This window comes from Motacilla alba, chromosome 19, assembly GCF_015832195.1.
Source record: "Motacilla alba alba isolate MOTALB_02 chromosome 19, Motacilla_alba_V1.0_pri, whole genome shotgun sequence".
NCBI classification, from domain to species: domain Eukaryota; kingdom Metazoa; phylum Chordata; class Aves; order Passeriformes; family Motacillidae; genus Motacilla; species Motacilla alba.
The window spans coordinates 3,646,806-3,669,036 of NC_052034.1; the positions used below are offsets into that span (position 1 = coordinate 3,646,806).

Below are 22,231 nucleotides of genomic sequence, written 5' to 3' on the forward strand. Positions count from 1 at the left end.
CAAGGTCAGAGAGCTGTCCTTCAATAGAAATCACTTTCCTTTTTCCTGTCCTAATTGGGGTGCATTAGCATCTAAATTGTCAGTTAGATTTTTTTTTTTTCCCAAGGATTTTTTCTTTTTTAAAGAAAGCTTTTATTTAAAAGATACTTCCTTGAATTTTCTGACCATGGAGGGACAGCTTCTGGTCTGGATTAGCTTCACATTAACCTATATTTTTACCCCACATCACAAAGTGGCAAACACCAAGCAGAGAAGTTAGCTGAGAGAAGACAATAAATTTAATAGAGTCCCTATATTACTATCAAACAGCAAGCTGAAAATGGCAATTCCATGTACATGCAGGGATCTCTGAAATCTGTAGCATGGCACATTTTCAATTTTGCTGGGAAAGAAGCATATCTAATGAGTGCTATGTGCAATAAAACCACACACCAGTCTCCCCTCTGGAATCAGCCTCAGGTGAACAAGTCTCACCAGTGATATTCAAGCTTTCCCAGCACTAACACCAGGGCTGGCAGGGACCAGTTGGCCTCCTTCAGTTAAAGCCTTTCTTTTCTGAATACCAGCACTATCTACACAGAAAAGCTGCAAGCAGCTGTTTCAGAGAGAAATCAAGACTTTTCTTTTCCCATAAACTACATGAAAAAACAATGATGGACAAATGGAGTAATGGTATGTGCTCTACCAGCACTAGGAAGGAAGTGAAGATACACAGGTATCATATTTAGTCACTGGGACATTAACTCTGATTATTGGGCAGGAATGTGAATGACAAATCACAGAAAAACTCATCAAAACAGAGCCCCTCCTTACTGGAGCTGAAGATTGTTCAACCCAAACCGTGCCACAACAGATTATAAGCCTCAGGCCCTTCTACAGTTTTCCCTGATTATGCCAGATCTCTTGGTATTTTTGTTTCCCTATTTAATTTGCTGGGTTTATTACAACAGCCTGTGTTGCAGAGCAGCTTCATTTCCAATGCTGGCAATGTTCCATTCTGGGATTAGCAGCTTTTGTCCGGGTAACCTGCAGAGTTCAGAGCCTCCACACGAGATGCTGAGGAGATAATTGAAACTCTTAATATCTTTGAGCTTGCCTCCTCTATGCTCCTGGACTGGCACCATCTCCAGCCTTGGATGTGGATCAACTCAGCAGGAACACACAGAAAGCAACAGGTTTTTGTTATTTTGGCTGAAAATTCAGGCCAAGTATTGACTTTCCCATTTTATGCATAATAATAAATGGTAATTTCTGGTGGAGCAGGGGGTGACACAGCAGGCCACCCCTCACAGTCCTGCTGGCATCTTGGCTTCTCCCAGCCTCCAAAGATGTAGCACCTGTCTCCTGCTTTGGCCTTTAGAGAGAACTTGAGCTTGTCAGTAAAATAACCAGAATTTCTATAAATGCTAAGGTAGGTGATAATAACATTGTTATTGACAGTTTCCTATTGTTTCTGAAGCAAATCATGTCTAAAGAGATTTAGCCTTTATTTAGCTATAAAAAAATAAGCTGATGAAGCAGCCTGAGAAAAAGTACAGCTATCTCTTAATTACATTTCAGGGATAACTGATACCTCATATTGGAGCTGGCAGCACCTGATATAAAAATCAATATATTTGTGAGAAATGGGAACGGCTGAAATAGTCTCAGTGCTTTTGGATGATGTGTGGCTGCACTGTGCCATGCCCACATCCTGGCTCTCTCTCTCTCCTTTCTGATGTCCAGACTCTTTTTGGTTCCTGTCCAACCTGACAGATCATAGCAGCTGCCACTGAAATCGCATCAAAGCAGCACAGGAACATGATTAAACCAGACAGCCTCCAGGGAAGTTCTCAGAAAGTGCTTGAACTGGGAGTTTGTATGGACTGAATGACAGAACTCAGAGCAAGGATTTGGAATGACTTCCAGGCTCCATTGAGAAAGTAATTTCATCTGCCTGAACCTCAAATTTTCCATTTGCATACCAGTCCTGCCATGCAATGCTCTTCCTGAGAGGTATATGTCACATAAGAAGCTTTGAAATTCTCTGTGAAATTGCATTTTTAAGGTTATTTGGCTTGCAGACCTCAAAGGAGCAGAATCTGAAGTCATTGATTTTCTACAATCCCGAACCTTAGGGGAAGAGAGTCCTAGTTTCTCATGAATATACAAACTTCTCTATTTATCCATTTCACAATCATTTCTTTGCTATATGGCTTCATAGACTGGATGGCTTTATAAGTACACACATTAAAATCAATGTATTCCAATATTAGTGAACTCTTGGCTCATGTTTTACAATTTTCCATCTCTTTTTCATCTACTGAGACATTAAAAACAATGCCAGAGTCCTGTACACTTGGTTTTGACAAACCCAAACAGCCACTTCAGGACAGCACATGAGAAGAAGACATCACACTGTGGATAAGGAAGCAGAATATAAGACTTTTTTTTCCCCCCTGTTCATCATTTCCCACTGCCTGGGATTTCAAAACTGCCAAGGAGTTACAAAACCAAAGAGCACAGCTCGGAACTTCCAGCCAGAATCAGTCTCCAGCTCCATTTGCTCAACTCCACTTGCCAAGGATGGATACACGGGCTTGGCCTCATCCCCCTTTGAGCTGTTTATGATTTACTGTGTCAGCTCCCAACAGGGCAGGCAGGGGTAGTTCCATCAATAAAAGGCTGGAATAAATAACTGAAACTCCACCAAGGGCAGCATAGAAACAACCCTATTTAAACAACCAATCTTTGAGGTCAATTATTTATTATCTGCAGCATTTGGAACATGTCTTACTGCTCAAGGTCAGCACACAAATGGTGGACAGTCATACCCAAAGAGGAAAGAAACATAAGCTTTTGTATTTCCATACCTTTTTCCCTTTAAATTCTCTCACACAGGACTATTATACCAACTGGGTACCACCAGAGTGTGGCTGGAACTAATAGAATATCATTTCAGTAAAATACTCAAACCACTCACTTGAGTAACAGACAAAAAAAAGCCCAAACAAGAGGGAGAGATAATGCCTGCAGTCAAGACATTAAAGGAAAACACAGAACAGATGAAGGCCATCAAAGAAACAAAAGAAAGCGATTTCAGAAAAAAATTTCTAGATTTACACATTTGGCTACGCACACAAACATCTGCATTTCCCAGCTACTGGAACCTTCTCTCTTGGATTAGCTCCACAGTCAGCTTTGCATCTTGATCACAATCAGACTATTTGGGATGCCATTGCAATAAAACACAGCAGCTGAAAACGTTCTCCCCTTTCCTACTTATGTTCCCTAGAACATGCTGTGCCTCTGTCATGCTCACTGTTAGTTCTCTCAGCAACAATCCACCATTTCAGTGGGACTACTGGGATTTTCTTTTTCAGTGGGACAAAGCATTCAGCTCTGCAACCTTGCTCAGTAAGATCAAGCACCTTCCAGTGGCCCTGACAATGACACCTTCTCAGCATACAGCTGGGTTTCCAAGCAACCTTTTGGATTATGGAACCACTATAAAAACAGACATGCAAGACACTGTATACACACTTAAATCAGTCCCTGTAAGAGCTGGGACAGTTCTCTCTAGGTTAAAAACCATTTCAGAGGGGTAGCATGTACATTCTTAGTGTTTATCTATACATTTGCTCTCTTCTCATTTAGCATTAATATTCCCATTCATGCTTCTACAAATGCAGATGCAAAGCAATATATGAGGTTATATCCAAAGATGTGATTTAAAGTGGCAAAACAATACCTAGGTGTAACTTGACCTCCATAAACCATTTCAGCCTTTGTATTTAAAGTAGTCCTCATCATAAATCTCCCTCCTCCAATCCCAGTTATTATAGCTGCATGCAGAAGAGGGCTCTCTATTCCATGCTTGTGTTTTGGTATCTGACACATTCCATTCTGGACTCCCTGCAGTGCTGTTTCCCTGGCTGCATTCCCAGGATCCTGTGCTGCATCATCTGTACAGGTTTTCTTCTCCCTGCCTGGCTCCTCGCAAGCATCATGCCTCTTTATTGGCTTGTGAATCCCAAATTCCTTTGGATACAGCTAGTCACTATTAAATTTGAGGATTTACACACTGATTAACAGCAGAATGGGATCTGTCTTTGGGTTACTATGAAACATTTGTGTTCTGTTACAAGGCACATCATTTTCTTCCAAGGGTATATAAAGGTTTATATATATTTTTATTTTTTTTTAAACAGAAATCTCTTTCTGGTTAGTAACATTGTTCTGTCACACAGTCAAAACCTGCAGAGGCTGTGACAAATAGGGAGGTCATGGTCAAATTTAATAAGAGCTCATATTCCCTTGGAAATGCCACCAGGGAGCAGACAAAAGCAAGCATTTGCTGAGCTCCTGGGGGAAAGCAGAGCGCTCGCACTGAAGCCCTTGGTATGCAGATGGTGTCGCTGCCTTTCGAAACAGGCTTAGGTCTGAAACCGATGGGAACGAGCGGATGGGGCTGATGCTGCTGGGGAGAGCGTGCCCCGGGCTAGCTCAGGAGCAGCACAGGCTGCACAGGAGGATGCCCAGGGCTGGCTCTTTGTTCTCACGCCTCTGCCGTGTCCCAGGAGCAGCGGTGAAACAGCTCTGCTCACTCAGTAGAGAGAGAAGAGAGGTTGCTATTGATAAACGGGGAAAACTTCCGACAGCGAGCTCTCCGCTGCTGTCCTGCTCTGGAGACGGGGGCTGGGTCCCCGGCTGGGTCCAGCCCGGCCCGGAGCCGCGGGCCACCGGCGCCACCGCCCGGCTGCTGGGGCTGCCCCGGCTCCTAAAGCCACCCAGCGCATCCCTTTTCACTTCGTGTCCCTGGCTCCTGGGGTGCGGCATGCAAGGCACGGCGTCCTGCGACTGCCACACGGCTCTGCTACAAAGGGGATAGGGGACACTGCTGGGACCTTGGCAAAGCGAGTGACACCCGCAGGGTCACAGCATCTTTGTGCCTACCTGTGCTGGGCTTCAGCCGACTCTCAGCAAGCTCTGAAATGGCTCCTGCTGTGATTGTCTTCTTCAGCCTGGAGACTGCCGAGGCTGCTGCTGGCCCAGGTTTGGTGAGCATGTCCTCACTGCTCGCCCGCTTCAGCTGCGACACAGAGGGTGGAACAGGTCAGCACCCTGAATATTCCCCTCAGTCAGATCAAAATGCAAGATTCCTTGGAAAAAAAATTAACATTTCCATAAAGTAACCCCACGGGAATATTGCCTTGATAACCAGAGTACATAGTTTCTGTATTTGTGTTCTATTCCAGGTTTTTGTGAGGTGGGTAAAGGGATAAAGCACTGTTCCAACAATGAAGAATGAAAATGGGAAAGACTGTTCAAAATGGCAAATAATTGAAAGGCAAGGAGAAAACAGTTTACAGGGCTACTCTGGCAACTCTTTGGGAAGTAATCTCTGGTGACACAAGTCTACTCAAGAAGCCCATGGAACACAAGCCCAAGGTAAGATTCAAAGAGAAACACTGAAATTATCTTGCTTCAGCAGGCAGAAGTTACAGTTTATCTCAGAACTTTGGCCAGCTGATTTCCCATCTGTGAGCCTCTAGTAACAGTCTCTAATTAATTTCAGGGAAAATACTTTAAGCATTTTAAGACCAAAGCTTTGGACAATCTCCCTAGAGCAGTAGTTTTCCCATACTTTTGAGTTTGTGGACACTTAAAGTGTTTTCCCAAATGAAAATCCACATCCTTTGAAGTTGTCCAGTGCCACCAGGGGGTCCTTGAAGCACAGGCTGAACACCTCTGCTGGCTTAAGAGAAAAGAGAGCACACAACAAGCACTGCCCCTATTTTGTAGTTCCTGAATGTGAAACATTTAAGCAAAACGAAATCCTTCAACTCTAATTCCTTCTCCCTTTCATCTCCTCCTCTGACTCAGAGTCTGTGGTTTCCTGGACCCTGTGAGCCCATAAGTTCCAATAACTGAAGTGTTGATGATGCTCCAGGATACCAAACAACGAACGTTTTGCCTTCTGGCAGAGGTTTTGTCAGCTCACTCTGAGGAGGAGAATGGAACAACCTGACTTTCTGACCTTCAGAGAGTTCTGCAGTCTCTCTGAAGTAATTTCTTCAATGTGTTCTTTCCTATAGCAGCAAGTCTACTCTCTTTCTACTTCTTTTCTTCAAGGAAGCCACTTTGATGATTTTTGCATTTGCAGCTGGACACAATTTGAAGGCATTAGCTGTCATTAGGAAGAAATCTCTCCACAATTAACACTAAATTTAACAAATCAATCATATCAGATTTCCTGATTAGTGTCCTCAGTAGCACTCCTTCAGAGATGCTGCCTCAACCACACAGCACAACCTGCCTGGAGCACTGAAGTGCACATTGGTAAGTGCATCTAGGAGTCTGCACAGCAAGGTCAATAATTAATCCTTTCCTTGAAAAACTGTGACAATTAATGATGTTTTAATCAAGAGGAGATCTAAATACTGTACCCTGCTATGTACTGTTCATTAAACTTTATTACTGGAAAGTTACAACCTTTGGATGTCCAGGTTATTTCTGTTTGCTGGCTGCAGGGGTGCAGATGCAGCAGCATTTCAGGTGAGTTACTCCATTTTCTTAAAAACATTACTCGGACTGAAGTTTCTGTTATTTTTAAAGTATATCTGTATAAAAAAATAGGATTCATAAAATGCATTTGTTACATTGCAATGTCTCCTGTTAAGATATTTTGCCTTGAAGGGAGAGGCACAGGTTTTTAGGAATGCTGGAAATTCATTAATAAATCTCTTTGAATTTCTTAACATGCGTAGCTATCAGCTGAACTAAGAATTTGCCATTTGTTTTATTCCATCTTCAAAGTTTAGCCAATTCCCTCATATACAGAGTGTACAGATACAGTACATGCAAAACACTTTGAGAAATGTGTATTAATCTAATATACAACAAAATTTAAACCTCCCTACACTTAACACAGTGGGTGTAGTAGTTTGAGGAGTAAACCAAAGCTTTAACCTGGATCAAGACTGGAATGCTTGAACAGTTTCCAAGGATTAGTACCTTGCTGAGCCGGGATTCAAAGGCAAGGGAAGTGGAGGATTTGGATGTCTTCATTCCTGTGGAGGTGGTGAAGAGAGGTTTTCCTCTGTCAACCCCATGGCTCCCTTGCTTTGCTATTGCACTCCAAGGTCTGGCACTACTCTTCATTTTCTTCCCAAGTAATTCAGTCTACTGACTCTAGAAAAAGAAAAAAAAAAAGTATTTATGCACTCATACAAAAACATAACTTATCCCATGCTAAACTTGATCCCCTCTCTCACAAACAACACTGAGCCTAGAGAAACCTTCAGAGAAGGCCACAGCCACTTTTCATACCAACCACAGAAGGAACTTGAACTTTTTTGGGGACTGTTTAAGTCCCAAAACCTCTCTCAGGCACAGTAGAACACCTGTAAATACTGAAGCACAATGAAAGAGTAACTGAGAACATTCAGGCCCATAGCAATTTAAAGCAACTTTGAGATAAAAGGAAAATTGCTTATTTTACCATTAGATCCAGCATCTTCAACTGAAATAACACTTTTAGAAAGTCACATGAGAAACAAGTTTCCTCAGATGGGTGGAAAAATATCTTTAACTCATCAGAGTCTTCTAGAGGAGCAGCAGTTGATGTTGCCACAGTGACAAAAAGATGTTCCACAATACCAAGGCTCACAAAACATAGTAAAAAAAAACCCAGCTTCCTTGCAAACAAAGATCCAGATCCACTATTCCTCAGAGATAAGCTTACGCAAGAGAGAAATCCTGCCAGGAACCAGCAAACAGACGTGATTTCCTTTTTTTGGATGTAGCTGAAGACATTTCAGCTGCCAGCAGGAACAACTAGCCAGTTTCCCTCAGCAGGCTGACAGCTGCCAGTTAAACAGCTCCCTCCACTCCTGGAGATGTAAACCCAAACATTTTCACCAGGCACTGCCCAATCTACACCACAAGCAGAATAAAAGAATTATTTGGATATTTTTCCCAAGTCCCACCATCCTGCTGGGAATGTGAGGGAGGGGAGGTGGCCTGCTATCTCCTGTCCTCCCCCACTTCGTATGAGCAAGATTTTTCTTCATTTTCCAAAATAGACACAGGATGTAGCTGTGGCTCAGCCTTGTGTAGGCAGAGGGTAACTTGTCTGTTGGACAGGTAACCAGAATATCCACAGGCACAGGACGGAATGCTGGAAATTCATTTCTAAATCTCTTTGAATTTATTTACATGTGTAACTATCAGCTAAACTAAGAATTTGCCATTTGTGTTTCCTCATCTTCAAATTTGAGGCAATTCCCTCCCCCACAGTGTCCAGTGCCTGGCAATGTGCTCAGAGGGAGAGTGAGCTGGGACAGCAACACTTTGACAGAGACACTGAAACAATTTATTCCTGGCTGAGTCAGGAGGGGCTCTGGTCACATTTTACATCTCATAATTTGCTTTGTACCTGATTTCACATTCATAAATGAGAACATTGACTCAACTCCCAGGACACAGCTCTGTCTGGGGCCAGGGTGGGTTTGACAGTGACAGCACCTTGCAGGTGCCACCTCAGTCTGTTCAGGGAGTGCTGCTGCACGGGGGTGAAGGCAATGTCAAGTGCTCAGCTGCTGTTCCACAGAGAACAAAGCCAGCAAGTGACATTCCCTCTATTTGTCCTTGGTGCCTCTTGCAGGGGGGGGCTGTCTGCTCTCTCCACAGCAGCTCCCTATCAGCTCCTAAATAAAGGAATTAAAAAGTTAGTAGTTGTTGCTAAGTATAGGCATTACCCCATTAAAATTCTTAACACATGCAGTGAGGAGCCATCCAGTGATCTCGTTAAGAGCCTCTGGTGATGATTATGCTGATCACTGTTTTAAAGCCCTGACAGATATGTAAACTATATTACAATAGATGATATTATTCAGCATGCCCACAGCTCATGATCCACCTTAGCGAGCTTTGGTGCTTACAGTATTTAAAAACCTATCTTTTAACAGGCTCTTAATCCTTTTAATGGGCTTTTAACATTCACTGTATTTATATGGGTGAACAGGCAACTACACATGCAAACTCTCTTGATTACATCTCCAAATTATGCAGATTTTGGTTTTTTGCAGATCCAGTGGTTGCACATGCACTGCTTTATTATACCCTCTGGTTTTCTTCATAACTGTACCTCATATTTTCCTGCCTTAAGCTGTACAGATGCTTTCTTGATATCCAAAGGAATTTAATTTTGAGTCATCCATGACATTTTCAAGTTGCACTGGAGTGATATGCTCATTAGACCATGATGTTAGGAGTAAAAGGAAGAGGTACTTAAAGACAAAAACCCCAAACCACAACTCAAGAAATCCAGCCAGTAGCCTAAGGCAAACTGGCTTCTTCATGTAAAGAGAGCTGAATTATTTGCCATGCGGATTCAATAACATTTTACTGCACCAAGCAGATGAAACTAAAATTGAGAAGAAATACCTGGATTTATTAGTGTTTATTATTAGTTTTCCAGGTATTTATAGGAGAACTGGCATTTGTAAAAGATGGAGTTAAGACTTCTCAGGTATTTGGCTAACCTGAATTTGCCTTGTAGATAAAGATTTCCACCTCTGAAGTGGGATTCCAGGACTTTCCACAAACCTTATATGTACTTCAAAGCATCAAGCCAGGTTGCACACATCCTAAGCTGCTTTCATTCCTAAGTAGGTGACACATATTTGAGTTATTAGAAGTACTGCTTCAGTAGTGCAAAATAAAAGTACTTAAAAAAAAAAAGTGAAAAAAAAAAAGTCCTGCTGTTCTTTGATGAGAGCAGCAAATCCATTCTCAGAGTCACCATCAGCTTTCCTCCTCCTCCAAATGCAATTTATTGCATTACAATGAAACAAGCAAAACAGAAAAGCTGCATGGAAGGCGTGAGCAGTGAGGACAATGGAAAACCCTGGAACTCAGCATCACGAAATTGCTCGTGGAAGGAGCTCAGGGTAGCAGTGAACCCAAATATTACCTCAGCTAGCCCAAGAGTCTGCAGCCAGGCAGCAATCAGGACAGCCAGCCCTGGCAAGGAGGTTTCTCTTATCCTGGTGCAGAAACAGCACATTTGTTAAAAACATCAAATCCAGCTCTTATCTACTTGTGTCTTAGAAGTAACTCTGCTGTATTTTCACTACATATCAGCCTTCCACAAGGACCCCAGAGAGATTGATTTGATTTCTAGGCTACCCCCAGAGAGACTTGAAAGAGAAGCAGCTTTCCACACGAGACACAACCAAGCTGTTCCTGCAAACACAGGGACAAAAATCACTTGTTTTACACCCATTCTGTGTCAATAAATTTCAGATGAGAGCTGATTCTCATGGGAAAATGACTTGCTTTAAGCAATGCCTGGAGCTCTGTGGTTTTATTTTTCATTTTTGCACATTTCACAGGGAATTTTCCTTAGGAAGCAAACAGAATTCCTGCCATCCTGAAATTCAAAGTCCTTCTTTGGCATCAGCCAGAGCAGGGCACTCAGCTGGCCAGACTAAATCCCTGTAGCATGCCCTGCTTGGAGCTGGACTCTGAAAATGAGGAAGCAACCCCATGCTGAAATAAATGAGGACTCAGCAAGATGTAACTTCAGCAAAATTGGTTCTATTGCCAGGCACTTCCAGACTCCAGGGGTTTGGGGTTGGATTTTTAAAAAAATCTTTTACACCCAAAAGTGGTGTCTGAATACACCCCTCCTCTGAAACAGGTACTGCAAATGATAATCAGGTTCACCAAAAATGTAAAGCTGGTGCTGACAGAGCTTCTTCTCTCAGCAATCCTCAGAATTCCCTGCAGGCATCAGCCTTTAAAAATTCAGGCCATGCTATACAGTTCATCCTTTCTTACTGGTATTTTTAAAGGATATTTGGAATATGTTGATGAGGACTATTTTGGCAGTTGGCAGAAGTTCTGCAGTCCATTTTACTTGAAATTTTACTGTTTTATTAAAGGCTGAGAAGCCAGACATGTCTTTATTACTCAGTCCACATGCATTTATTAATAAAAGTCTTTAGAACCAGCCTAGAATGATTCCCATTTTATGGCTAGAAAAACTGGATTAAGAATTTATCCTAACTCACAGGCAGTGAGCATCAGCAGAAACAACACCAGGGCTCCAGGATCTTTAGACTTGGCAGTGGATCAAAAGGGGAGTTCACCAGTTCTGTGGAATAAACTTCTAGGACACACATTCTGCTGACTATTAAAGGCTACTTTATTCTGAAGAGCTAAAAAGAATAGATAGGCTGATTTGAGTGATAAGCAATCTTATTTCACAGTCAAGAAACCTAGGAGTTGGACTATTAAATAAATAAAAATTACTAGCATATCTGCAGAAATGAAATTACACAGGAAAATCCCTGTTGGGGCATGGAAAGCATCTGTACCCCACATATAATTGTTATACAATTTAGGTTTTGGTGCACATGTCTGTGTGTCAGGACTCAGCACGACACTCAAAGCAGAGTCATGCACAAGATGCTTTGGGAAAAGGAATGAAATAAAGAATTATGAAAACTCATTACTGAATCTGGAGAGGAATGTGCCAGATGGCAGCTTCACCAGGACCTGGGAACGCCCAGCAGCCCTGAAGGATGAGGCCAAAGTCCCAACACAGGTGTGACTTTGGTGGGTCAAACCTCACAGTCTCCAGTGCAATTTTCCTGTAATTCAGCTACTTTTGATTACATCCAAAGGTCAGACTATTCCAGAAGCTTTGTTACACACACTCATTAATTCAAAGCACGATTTTCTTTCTTTCTTTTTTTTTTGTAAAATCTGCATCATGCTTCTACTATTTTCCTTCTATTCAACTTCTGCTATTTTCAGAGAAACTATCAACTGGAACATAGAAATATCTAACAAGTTCAGTAAACTGTAAAGCATTTTCTAGTGGCACGTAGGAAGCTGTATGGCAGGATAGACAGCTGGGCTAAAATAGAATTCTTTTCTGCCTTTCACATCAATTAACTTTAAACAACAATTTTTAGGCTTGACAGATGCTTCCCTATGACTCATCTTGATTTCTTAGCTGATATTAGGAATCAAACCAGGGAAGCTGATAGTCCAAATACAGTAATTGGTAATGTGGAGATAGATGGCATGGAGAAAACTCCATTTACAAATAAAATCAGGCTAAAAAATAAAAACAAACTGTTGGTCTTCTGGTCACCTTTAGCAGCTTTCCTCAGGCCTCTGCTCCTTTTATCTCAGTAGAATTTCTGTATCTGTCCATTCTCTTTGCTTTAGTTCCCATTACCTTGGTTTTGGTGCATTTGAGGCTCTCAGTGCAACCTTCCTCCATCACTCCTCCAAGCAGTCACTTGCTGGATTCTTGCTGGTACAAAGCTTACCTTTAATTAGAACGGGATGAAAAAGCCCACAAAAACAAACAAACAAACAAACAAAAAAAACCAAACCAAAAAAACCCAAAAAACAAACAAAAAAAACAACCCCAAAACCAAGCCAGACCACTTGCTTCCACCCAAACACAACTCAGATTAAAAAGAAAATACCCATTTCCCAAAACCTCATCTCCAAGGCTCCTCTTGCTTTTGCTGTCCAAAAAGAATCAATTATAAACCTGACCCCAGACACTTCACAGTTTCCTCTGGTCTACCTCAGCAGACTCTCTTTGCAATCTCATTTGCAGCTGAATTTTCGTGGTTTGCTGGTAGAGGACCAGGAGACAAAGACATCACTTGGAAATTTTCATGTCCAGACAGCAGGGCAGATTCTGCTGGTTTTATTCATGCCTCAAGAAAGATGGGGTTAGTGCTATTATTATTATTTTTCAACTTTAAATAGTGAAGAAAATTGTTCTATAATAAACCAGCTAGGCAGCTGTAGAATTGAAGTGATCTTGCAAGGAGTTAAAAATGCTGTTAAATTTCAGACACAGAACTACACAGAAATGAGGATACAGACATTCCCAAGGTCACCCATCTTGTCACTCTTTTGGGTTGTAGCTTGCTTTGCATTTTTGCTTTAATGATTCTTCTGTAGAACTCTTCAACATCAAAAGAGCACTTCCAGTGTGGCATCAGATGAGAATTTTCTTTTCAGGGGATGCAGCTCTACCTCTCCTCTATAAGCAACTATTGCAGAGCCAGTTCTTTCCTTCCCCCCATGGTGTCAGATGCAAACAGATAATGGAAACTCCCTTGAACTTCCCAAAGACAAACTTTATCTGTGGTTACAGTGGTAAGTGAGCAGCTCACATTTTTGTGTTAAGGCTTTTCTTGCTTATTTCCTTTGTGTGTTTTTAAGAATTCCCTACAATTGGTATTTATTAAGCAGCACACAAATGTACTGAAGGGTTCCAAGGACGTCCAAAGATTAGAGATGGCCCAGGCAAGGACAGGTCCAGGCAGCCACATGTGACAGGTTTCCAGCCATCAACTCAGCCTCCAAAACCATCCCAAAAAGGCTGCCAGAGGCCCAGCCAGCAACTTCAAAACTCCATGTCAGCATCCAAACTAAAATCCTCTTCCCACAGCAACCATTAGAGTCATTGATGACTTTTTCAGGCACGGAGAGCACTGCAAAACCTTCTGCCCACCCTCCTCCACAGAAGCTCTCCCTGGAGTTTTGGATTTGTCAGCCTTTCACTCATCATTAGATCACATGAGAAAAATGCAGAAATCACAACGAAATCCTCATGTGTGCACATGGATAAGGAATTGGTTCAGCTGCATTTCCCTCGTCCTTGTTCCATGCTGCTGTCCATTCATGAGACAGGAAAACACAGATATCTTTGCTGTCATCCAGCACAGTGAGTGATGCTGGAAAACCGAGCCAAAGCTGTACTGGGAGATGTCTGGGAACATGCTTGTCCTGTGTTTGAATTACACAGTTTGCACATGGATTCTCCATCTCCTCCTCCTTCCTCACACTGATTATCTAACCAGTCACCATTACGCAGCTCAGAAGAGAAATGCTGCTACCTCCTTATGACCCCCGATCTTACAAATGAGAGGATAAAGAAACAAAACTCCCAACCCAGCTGTAATTTTCTACACGATGTGGCAATTCTGAATCACAAACATGTTACTGAAGGATGCACAGGAATATTCAGGAAGGCTAAAAATGATGCATTGACTCCAAACTCCCTTTTTGAAGTTACAACCATGTCATAATCATGAAGAATTAGGTCACTCTGGGCTTTCCCCAATATGACTGTGTCCTGAATAGATGGGTTTAATTCATGTTCAGTATATGCAGGTTGAGAACAAAAAATGTTTTAGAGCCATTTCAAGGCAGCTATTGCTCATTAATCCACGTTCTTTGAACTACTGTCCCAGTGAATACAGCACAGAGCAAGTGACACATTCGGCCACTTCATGTTTTGCCAACCCACAAGAAGGAAGAGAAGGAGGTTTCATTTCAGATAGAGCAAAAGCTATATAATTGCTGAAGAAATTAAGAATAATTACAAGTGGTTTGCCTGATAATTACCTGTCATTAGGTTTTTCTGTAGCATAGAGGGTAGACACAACTACAAGAAAGAAAAGGAATGATGATTTTTTTTGGGACAGCAGAGGTGCACAGCATGTGGCTACATGGTCATCCTGACTGGTGCACACTGGTAGACAGAGTGGCAGCTTCCCTGTCCCCTCAGAGCATGGAAGGATGATACCAGAGGCAATGCATTCCATGGAATTCCACCTGATTCCATCCTCAGCTTCAGCACAGAATCATCATACCCCCTCAGCCATGCAACCTTCCCATGCCTTAGTTTTTCCATTCGTAAAAATGGGAAAATAATTGCTCATTAAATAGGATATTTACATAGATGGACTCGTTCGTTTGCCTTGGAATGGAACCCCACAGGAAAAAAAAAAAAAGCAAAAATTAGATAAATCAACATCTGTCACGCAGCACGCAAGCGAGCAGCCTCACAGATTGCCACACGCTGGGATGTTTCCCTGACTCCCGTTTTCCATCCATCACAGTGCAGAGCAATAATTGAGATCTGGAAGCCATCCCTTAAGGAGATATTTATCTCCCATTAAAGAGCAAAAGAGCTCACTTGAAGTTCATAAACTGGGAACTTCTGAGCGTTTATGAGAGACAGCGTGAACTTCTGACAGAAAGGGCTCTTTGCAGAGATGAGGACATAACTCCAAAGCTGCAGGAGAAACCAGAGGACTTCTGCATTTTAAAAATATTCATAATGAACAGGAACAGAACAGACCTAAGAACAGTTTGCAGCTGTGACCGGGGGCCACCGATGGACTGAATGACCCACCTTGGTGGGCCACACAATGAAATTAAATGGGTTTAGAACTGCACAAGAGAGGGAAGGGGTAGCACATAGCCGAGTGCATGTTAGGATGAGGAATTTCTGTGGTAGAAAAAGCAGAAAACAGTGCAGTGCAGAAAAAGCACTGTTTGAGCAAATCAGGTATCCTCTCTCCTGCTGAGGTTAGGGGGGCGAAGAACACTCATTTAGAAAGAAACAGGCAAACCAGAAAGGAACAGCAGGGGATTTCTAGAACTGTACAGAAGAGGAAAAGGTAGAGAATCCCTGTTTTCAAACCAGTTCTACCACTAATCCTTTACTGCTGCACACACAGGGCTTAATTAGCATCTCTACAACTTTGCCATATTACCTGCTCTATAAACGCTGTTATTATTACAATTGCTTCTATGACCAATCTTCATCCCCAGGACAATTTTAAAGACAACAGTCGAGGTGCTGTAATGAAATGGTCCTGCTGAGAACCTGACCAGCCCTGGCTGCAAGAGGTACCTGCTGGAGTGCCCCAGTGCTCGCCCTGCTCCCACAGACAGGAGCTGCCCGAGCTCCTGGCTCAGCAGCCCGATCCCTCCTGCCTTTCCTTCACTGGACTGTGTGCACATGCAGCAGCAGAGGAAACTCTGCTCGTGCTCCTGCTTCCATTCACTGTCGGGGAACAACCCTAAATTGCCAGAGGAAAAAGCAGGAACAGAAACAGCTTCACCCCTTCTGTCACTAAATCAATGCAGACGAGCAGGAGGAAAATACAGTAGCCAGCTCTCGTGAGGGAATTTTTTTCTGTGGTTGTAATGGCTTTTAGACTACCCCCAGCCCATTTTCAGCTAACACAGCCGTGTTTACCCTATTTTTGATTAATTCAATTTAGTTTTACATTGAGATACTATGAAGAAAGTGCTGTTGAGCAAAGCAGGTTCATTCACTCTACAAATACATTACTGGCCCAAGAATCCTTCTAGATATAATACAGTTCTATCATAAAAGAAAGAAAAGATAATAAAATACTTACAGTAAAAGCTTGTCCTCTTTTCTGCGTTAAAAAGAAAAGTGTCTCCCACTACCTTCTGACAGCATGTGCAAACCAGACTGAAAATTCAGGGCTTGAGTGCTTTCCTGAGAGGAAAACCACATTGCAGAGAGACACAGAGAGCTGCTTGAGAAATGATTCACACACGGAAGCGAGCTGGCTCCACCGGCGCCTCGGCACTCAGCACACACACACAGGCACTCGCTTACTCAGGGGAATGACAAATGTTATATTTTCATCAAAGCAAGGAGGATTTATGCAAGAAAGCAATTTGTAGCCTAGGTCCAGAACAGTGAGATGCTTCAATCCTTAAAGCAGACGAAGAGTTTCTTTCAGGGTCCCATCGTCCCCAACTGCAGGACTGGACACTGGGCAGAGCATAAACCACAAACTGGTCTGGATGATCCAATCAAGCAAAAACAAGCAGCACATACCACGGAGAAAGGGCAAGGAGGTGGCATAGAAAAAGGCATTTTCAGAGGAAAACACAGAAGCAGCTTTCAGAAGCTTTTCTATTCCACAAGAATTCATCCCCCAGAGTGCCAGCAATCACAGCCAGGACACCTTATGACACTTCCCTTGCCTCCATCATTGCTTCAACAAAGTGGAGAAGTGGGTGTAGAGCAGGAAGGTAAACTAAGACAGAAGCTTTTACAAAACTAACCAGAATGAGTCTGAGTGACTTGAGCTGCCCAAGGGTCAATCTGTTCTTTATTTAGAAAAGAGCAAATAAAGGACAAGAGAGCACAAATGCTTGAGAACATTAACCTCTTCCTTAAGATTTTTGAAAATAATTTCATGATTGAAAACAGGAAGAAAAGGGCCAGAGTTAAAGCAAGCAGAGATACTATCAAGTTGAAGGAGACAGAGAGGTTGAAAAGACATAAAATCCAAATTTCAAACAGAAAACAAACATGTTTAAAACAGGGGGGTTTGTCCAATCCTGTCTAGAGAGGGTCTGATCACCCTCTGGTGTCTCTGACCAAAGAATTCCTACAGATCAGGAATTCTCCCTCTCAACAGTGTGAGCCTGGTATTGAAGTCATGTTGATACTACAGTAGATATTTCTAGTAGATGTTGAAGGCTCTGAATAGTCCAACCCTATTGGACCCTCCTTACTCGAGGTGCCAAAGGGGCCTGAAGGAAGCTGATGTTATGCCAAGAGTAAATTTATGTTTGAGCTAAGTGTTGGCAGCACTGCTGTTGTCACAGAGTAACCAAACCTTAAAAACAGAACGAGTCCAAGCCAAATCTCCTCTGAAGATTATGGATTTGAGATCCAACTTTCTGATGTTCTTAAGGGTAACAAGCTCTTGCCTTATCTTAAAATGCCAGAACAAGACAAAAGAGCGCACCATGACTTATTTGGCACAGGCCAAAGCTCTGTGTTTGGCAGGTCTCAAGCAGACATTAGTTCTAAATCCCTAAATTCAGTCAGGTGCAATTCCAGCCTTGCCACCATCCACAATGCACCAATCCTCCTACCCAGCCCATTTGGACAGTTTCTTCAATATCCAAGCTCAGGCTGTGTGACCACTGGTAGAACTTACCTGTTCTGTATTTTTACAGAACATTCAGAGTTCTTGAGATTATTCACAGCTCAGATAAGGAGGAAGTTGCTGTAGATACTTGATCTGAGTGCAGAGTTCCTCTTCCCTGAGGAAGTGACCCCACACGTGATGAAGGCATAGACAGTGAGGTCACTTGGGTTCCCCCGGGAGGGACAGCAGCTCACCCCTCTGCTCATGGACCACCCTCACAACTGAGCAGCTGCAGCTCAAACACACCAGCTGAGGGCAAACAGCTGCAGGTACCTGGGCCCTGAGCTCACCAGTGAGAGGGACATCAGGTGCAGACACCTTGCTGAGAAGATTCTCTGGCTGAAGAAACCAAACCCTTTTTGGAGAGCAGCATTCTGCCCCTCTGCCACTGCTGGTGAGTTTGTTTGGGCTCAGAGGGAGAGCAGTGTTGGCAGCTTGATTGGTTTTCTTATCCTCCAGCCAAGAGAAATACAGAACTGAGATGAGGGAGTGGGGAGGCAAGATGAGCTCCTGTACTGCACTCTCAAATATCTTTGGGATACATTTGATAAATATAGCTTGACCAAAAGCTAAAAATGAAATGCTTGGCTGTAAGGAGACAGTCACAACATTTACATACTTCAGCTTGGGGAGACAGCCTGGAATAGTGGTGGAGAATTTCCCCAAACCCAAGGAGACCAGACAGTATATTTGTTTATTTAGAGGTTTTCTGGTAGCCCTTATGGCTATAATTACCTGATCTCTTTACTTAGACCAAAGAGTTATTCAGCATAAAACTTTCTGAATTGATAAATTGCTTTTCTGTTAAATGAAAAAACAGCCCAGAAACAAACAGCTCAAATGAGTTGGCCAGGCAGAAAGAAAGCCAGGGCCTTAACCATAATTACTTTCACACAGCCAGGGTGAGAAAACAATTTCAAGTAGCAATATAAACTTTTTTCAAGTATCTGCCAGGTTCTCACCCAGCTGGTAAAATTGGTTGACAGACAAAATAACACTGAACATATTGCCTGCATTCTGCTCAATGCACTTGCTCCCACAACTTCCCTACAAGGTATGAGAGAATAAGATCAAACCTCACCATTAATACACCTTGAAAATACTGCATTTGAGGAATTTAAAGGCTTTATGCTGCCTTAATGGTGCAATTCCACAAGAACAAGTATGGATGAGAACTTAATGAAATGGGCAAAGGGCAGAATTTTGGGTGGCACAGCTCATTTGAGAAGCAAACGCATAGTGTGGAAAAAAGGCTTACACAAGGAACAAGGTTTAAAATATCTTTGCATTTACAGCTATTTATGCCATATTTAACTGCTTTTGTGCATGAAACAACCTTAATTACAAAGGAGAGAAATTCCATAAACAAGGCTATTATGTCAATAACAATGTCTTTTTAAAGCAAGTCTCTAATTCAGCTGCAAGGCTTGGGACATTGCTGTCTGGAGTTGGAAAACCAAAAGCAATTACAAAGGCAAGCCTGCATCACACAGTGGATATTAGTGGAGTCAGGCCATGGCTTTGGGACAGCATTTACTCCGTGCTTTTTCCCTTTTGGACATAACTGATCCAAACTTCTTTATTTTCTCAGTTGCAGTGCAGATGTCAGGAAGTTCACGCTGCTGGTGGACGTTTGCAGAGTGAATCACGGGGCACCACTTTCCATTTTGACAAAAACAACTGCTGCTCAGTCAACAAGATGCTGCTGATCAAACGGGTGGATGGAACTCCTGCAACTGCTGCCAAAAGGGCTCCACCAGCACAAGCAAGCTCTGTGAGCTGGCTTGGAGAACTGGGATTTATTTTTGCTTCCCTGTTCTTAAGAGACTACTCAGAGTTTCGTGTTCCTACCCAACACCTGAGGGGCTCAGCCTGTGGCTACCAGCTTTGGCCTGCAAGGGGAGAAAATGCTTGCTGCTGGAAGAGACTAGAATAATTAAATTGGGGTGAAAAAGAGGCAGATAATGTTTTATGGAACATGGAGTGCTACAGGAGACAAGAAAAACAGCTTCTTCTGGTGCCTATTGCCAAAATTTCAGAAGACCAGACAACAACTTGAGAATTTCCAAGGGAACAGCCACTGAGTCAGTCAAAAATAGAATTAGGAAACTGCCTGTTTCAAAAGAAAGTCTGTAAGATGTGCCAGTATTTTTCAGTATTTCTGTAATTTCTGAGTAGAACACTCAAGAGTTAACACACATTTATCTACCCAAAAAAAAAAAAAAAAAAGCCAACCCACAGAAAAAGGCAAAATGAGAAAGGAAATCTATGTAGCAAAGAAACACTCATCGTATTTCATATACTTAAAATAAAAATCACTGATCACTTTTGCACACATTTATGCAAAGTTCATTATTCTATGCAATTTTCAAACGTCTCTACTTCCTTAGGCATCATCAACAACCAAGGACAGCTTTCCTGCAGTCACCCTGTTATTCAAAATGTGGATAAATCTGAACATGCAAAAAAGGCAATAATGAATGCTCTTCCCTGAAAGAGGACAATAAGACTTACACTGTTCTTTTTTACTAACTGATTTTTTAAATTTCAATGATTAAAAGCAAGAAATGCTTAAGGGAAAGGGAGTAACTTTCTATTTTATTATTCCTCGGTGTTAGTTTTCTGCTATATAGGTTATAATGTGGCACTCATTAACAATTCATAGATAATTACCATATTCAAGTAGCACAGCAAGTTTTTACTACCTACCCAGGCAAAATCCTGCACAACCCTACTTGCTCCCTTTACTTATTGTCCCAGAGGGATGTCACGCTGGAAGAGCTGGCATTTATCACCTAACGGGAGAGGAATTCCAACAGGTGAGAAACGCCAAGGAGCCCGGAACAGAACAACATTCCATTAAATCACTGCCAATGCAGAGCTGCGCAGCAAAAGGAAGCTCTGGAGATGTGTGCTGGAGGCTGCCTTGGAATCAAAACCCCCGACGGGATTCTGGAGCAACGTCCCCTGCTTTGAATTTCTCGGAGCGCTGCAGGGGGATGCGAGTGAGAGGCAGGAGGGATCGGCTTTGTCTGCGAGGGATCCTCGCTGGAAGCGCCGGCAGCCGGAACGGGAGCGGAGCTGCGGGATCCCCCCGACCCACGGGGAGCATCCCGGGGATTCCAGCGGGAACCAAACCAGGACAAACCCGCAGAGGGAACTCAGAAGCACGAGGAGCTCAAGTCCCAGGAGAGGAACGAGCCCTCTGATGCAGATCAGGATTGCAGAAAAAAGGCTTTCGGCAAGATTTGATTCCCCACACAGCAATGCCTTGGAGTGCCCACCTCGTGTTCCCTCTCTGCGTCTTTCACAGACGCTTGATCATTGCAGTAGCTTAATAACTCATCCATTTTACAGGTCAGGAAATGAAAACCCCTAAATTACTGAATAAACATCACAAATTAGCAAGGGTCTACAGTGCTCATCGATTTGAACTCCCCTATAAATCAGCAGTTTTGACAGACATGCACACTGAGGCACCCAGAAATTCAGCACAGAAGTTTGGCTTTGGTGATGTAATCTAATTCAGAAAAAAGGGAGAATCTAAATGAAAGTTCAACAATTCCTTTCTTCTAGACAGCTTGTAGGAACAAACATGTTCGCTACTGCTTAAACTTTTAAATCAGCTTAGCAGGCTTGAGAAATTGAACCAAGCAGCTGAAAGTTGAAGTGCCCAAACACTGAGACCCTCCCAGCATTAACCACAATGCTACAGAGGAGCCATTAAGAAACAAGTAGTGGTATAATGCAGGCAAATTCCATTCTGAGAGCCAGGTTCTGCTTTCAAGACTTGTTATGAAATTATTTCCGTGGATCTCTTGGTCGGCAATCATAATCCCTTCAGATTTTAAACCCTCGGTGTAAATCTGGCACTCAATAAGCCTTATAACTAAAATGAATTAGAAGCATCCTTAAACTCAGCAAAATGATCTTGGCATGTGGCTCATGTTGACTACGGGGCAGGTAAGGACAAATATCAACACTTCACCAGCATGAGCTCATCCTGCAGGCACAATCTTCCCATCAAACGTGCTCAGTGCCACTCGTGCTGGCTCTGCTGTGCCACTTGTCCCCCCACACAAAGTGGGTGCAAACTGCTCCTCTCCTCAAGGTCTCATTTTCTCGTGCAGCACAGCCACACCAAACAGCTCGCACCAGAGCAGAAGCCTCCCTTACCAAAGCCCTAAATGCCCAGAAGAAGAGGCACAGGCAATGAAGTGGGAAAGCAGCAGGAATAGGGGCTCGGTTTTCCATGCTTCTATAAAAGCAAGGGATAATTTAAAATCTCCAGCAGATACTATAGCAGGAGGGCAATGAAGCGAGAGAACAGACTGCATGAAAAGGAAGAAGTGCCCTATGGAGTTTGTGGCCTGTTTACCATAAGTAAATAAATAAATGAAAGCAAAACAACCGCCTGAGGTGAC

General features: G+C 42.8%; 1 protein-coding gene and 2 long non-coding RNA genes across 6 annotated transcripts in view; 2 read left to right on the plus strand and 1 right to left on the minus strand.

Annotated features, from left to right (window-relative positions):
• The window catches only part of SPECC1 (sperm antigen with calponin homology and coiled-coil domains 1), an 87,489-nt gene that overhangs the window by 60,083 nt on the left and 5,175 nt on the right, over nucleotides 1–22,231 (minus strand). Inside the window, exons 1-3 of one of the 4 annotated variants that reach the window (XM_038157761.1) lie at nucleotides 16,248–16,514; nucleotides 6,997–7,173; nucleotides 4,936–5,071 (exon numbers count right to left, since the gene is read on the minus strand). In XM_038157761.1, coding sequence (XP_038013689.1) covers nucleotides 4,936–5,071; nucleotides 6,997–7,143 — 283 coding nt within the window. In that variant the 5' untranslated portion in view covers nucleotides 7,144–7,173; nucleotides 16,248–16,514. Of the gene's footprint in view, nucleotides 1–4,935; nucleotides 5,072–6,996; nucleotides 7,174–16,247; nucleotides 16,515–22,231 lie in introns of those variants that run through there. The other 3 variants (XM_038157764.1, XM_038157765.1, XM_038157762.1) reach the window with 3 other exon arrangements.
• Nucleotides 4,956–6,311, plus strand: LOC119709697. Its single transcript, XR_005259408.1, has 3 exons — nucleotides 4,956–5,094; nucleotides 5,238–5,430; nucleotides 5,866–6,311. It is a non-coding gene; the product is annotated as an uncharacterized LOC119709697 (long non-coding RNA).
• On the plus strand, nucleotides 17,961–21,215 carry LOC119709696. Its single transcript, XR_005259407.1, has 2 exons — nucleotides 17,961–18,201; nucleotides 19,399–21,215. It is a non-coding gene; the product is annotated as an uncharacterized LOC119709696 (long non-coding RNA).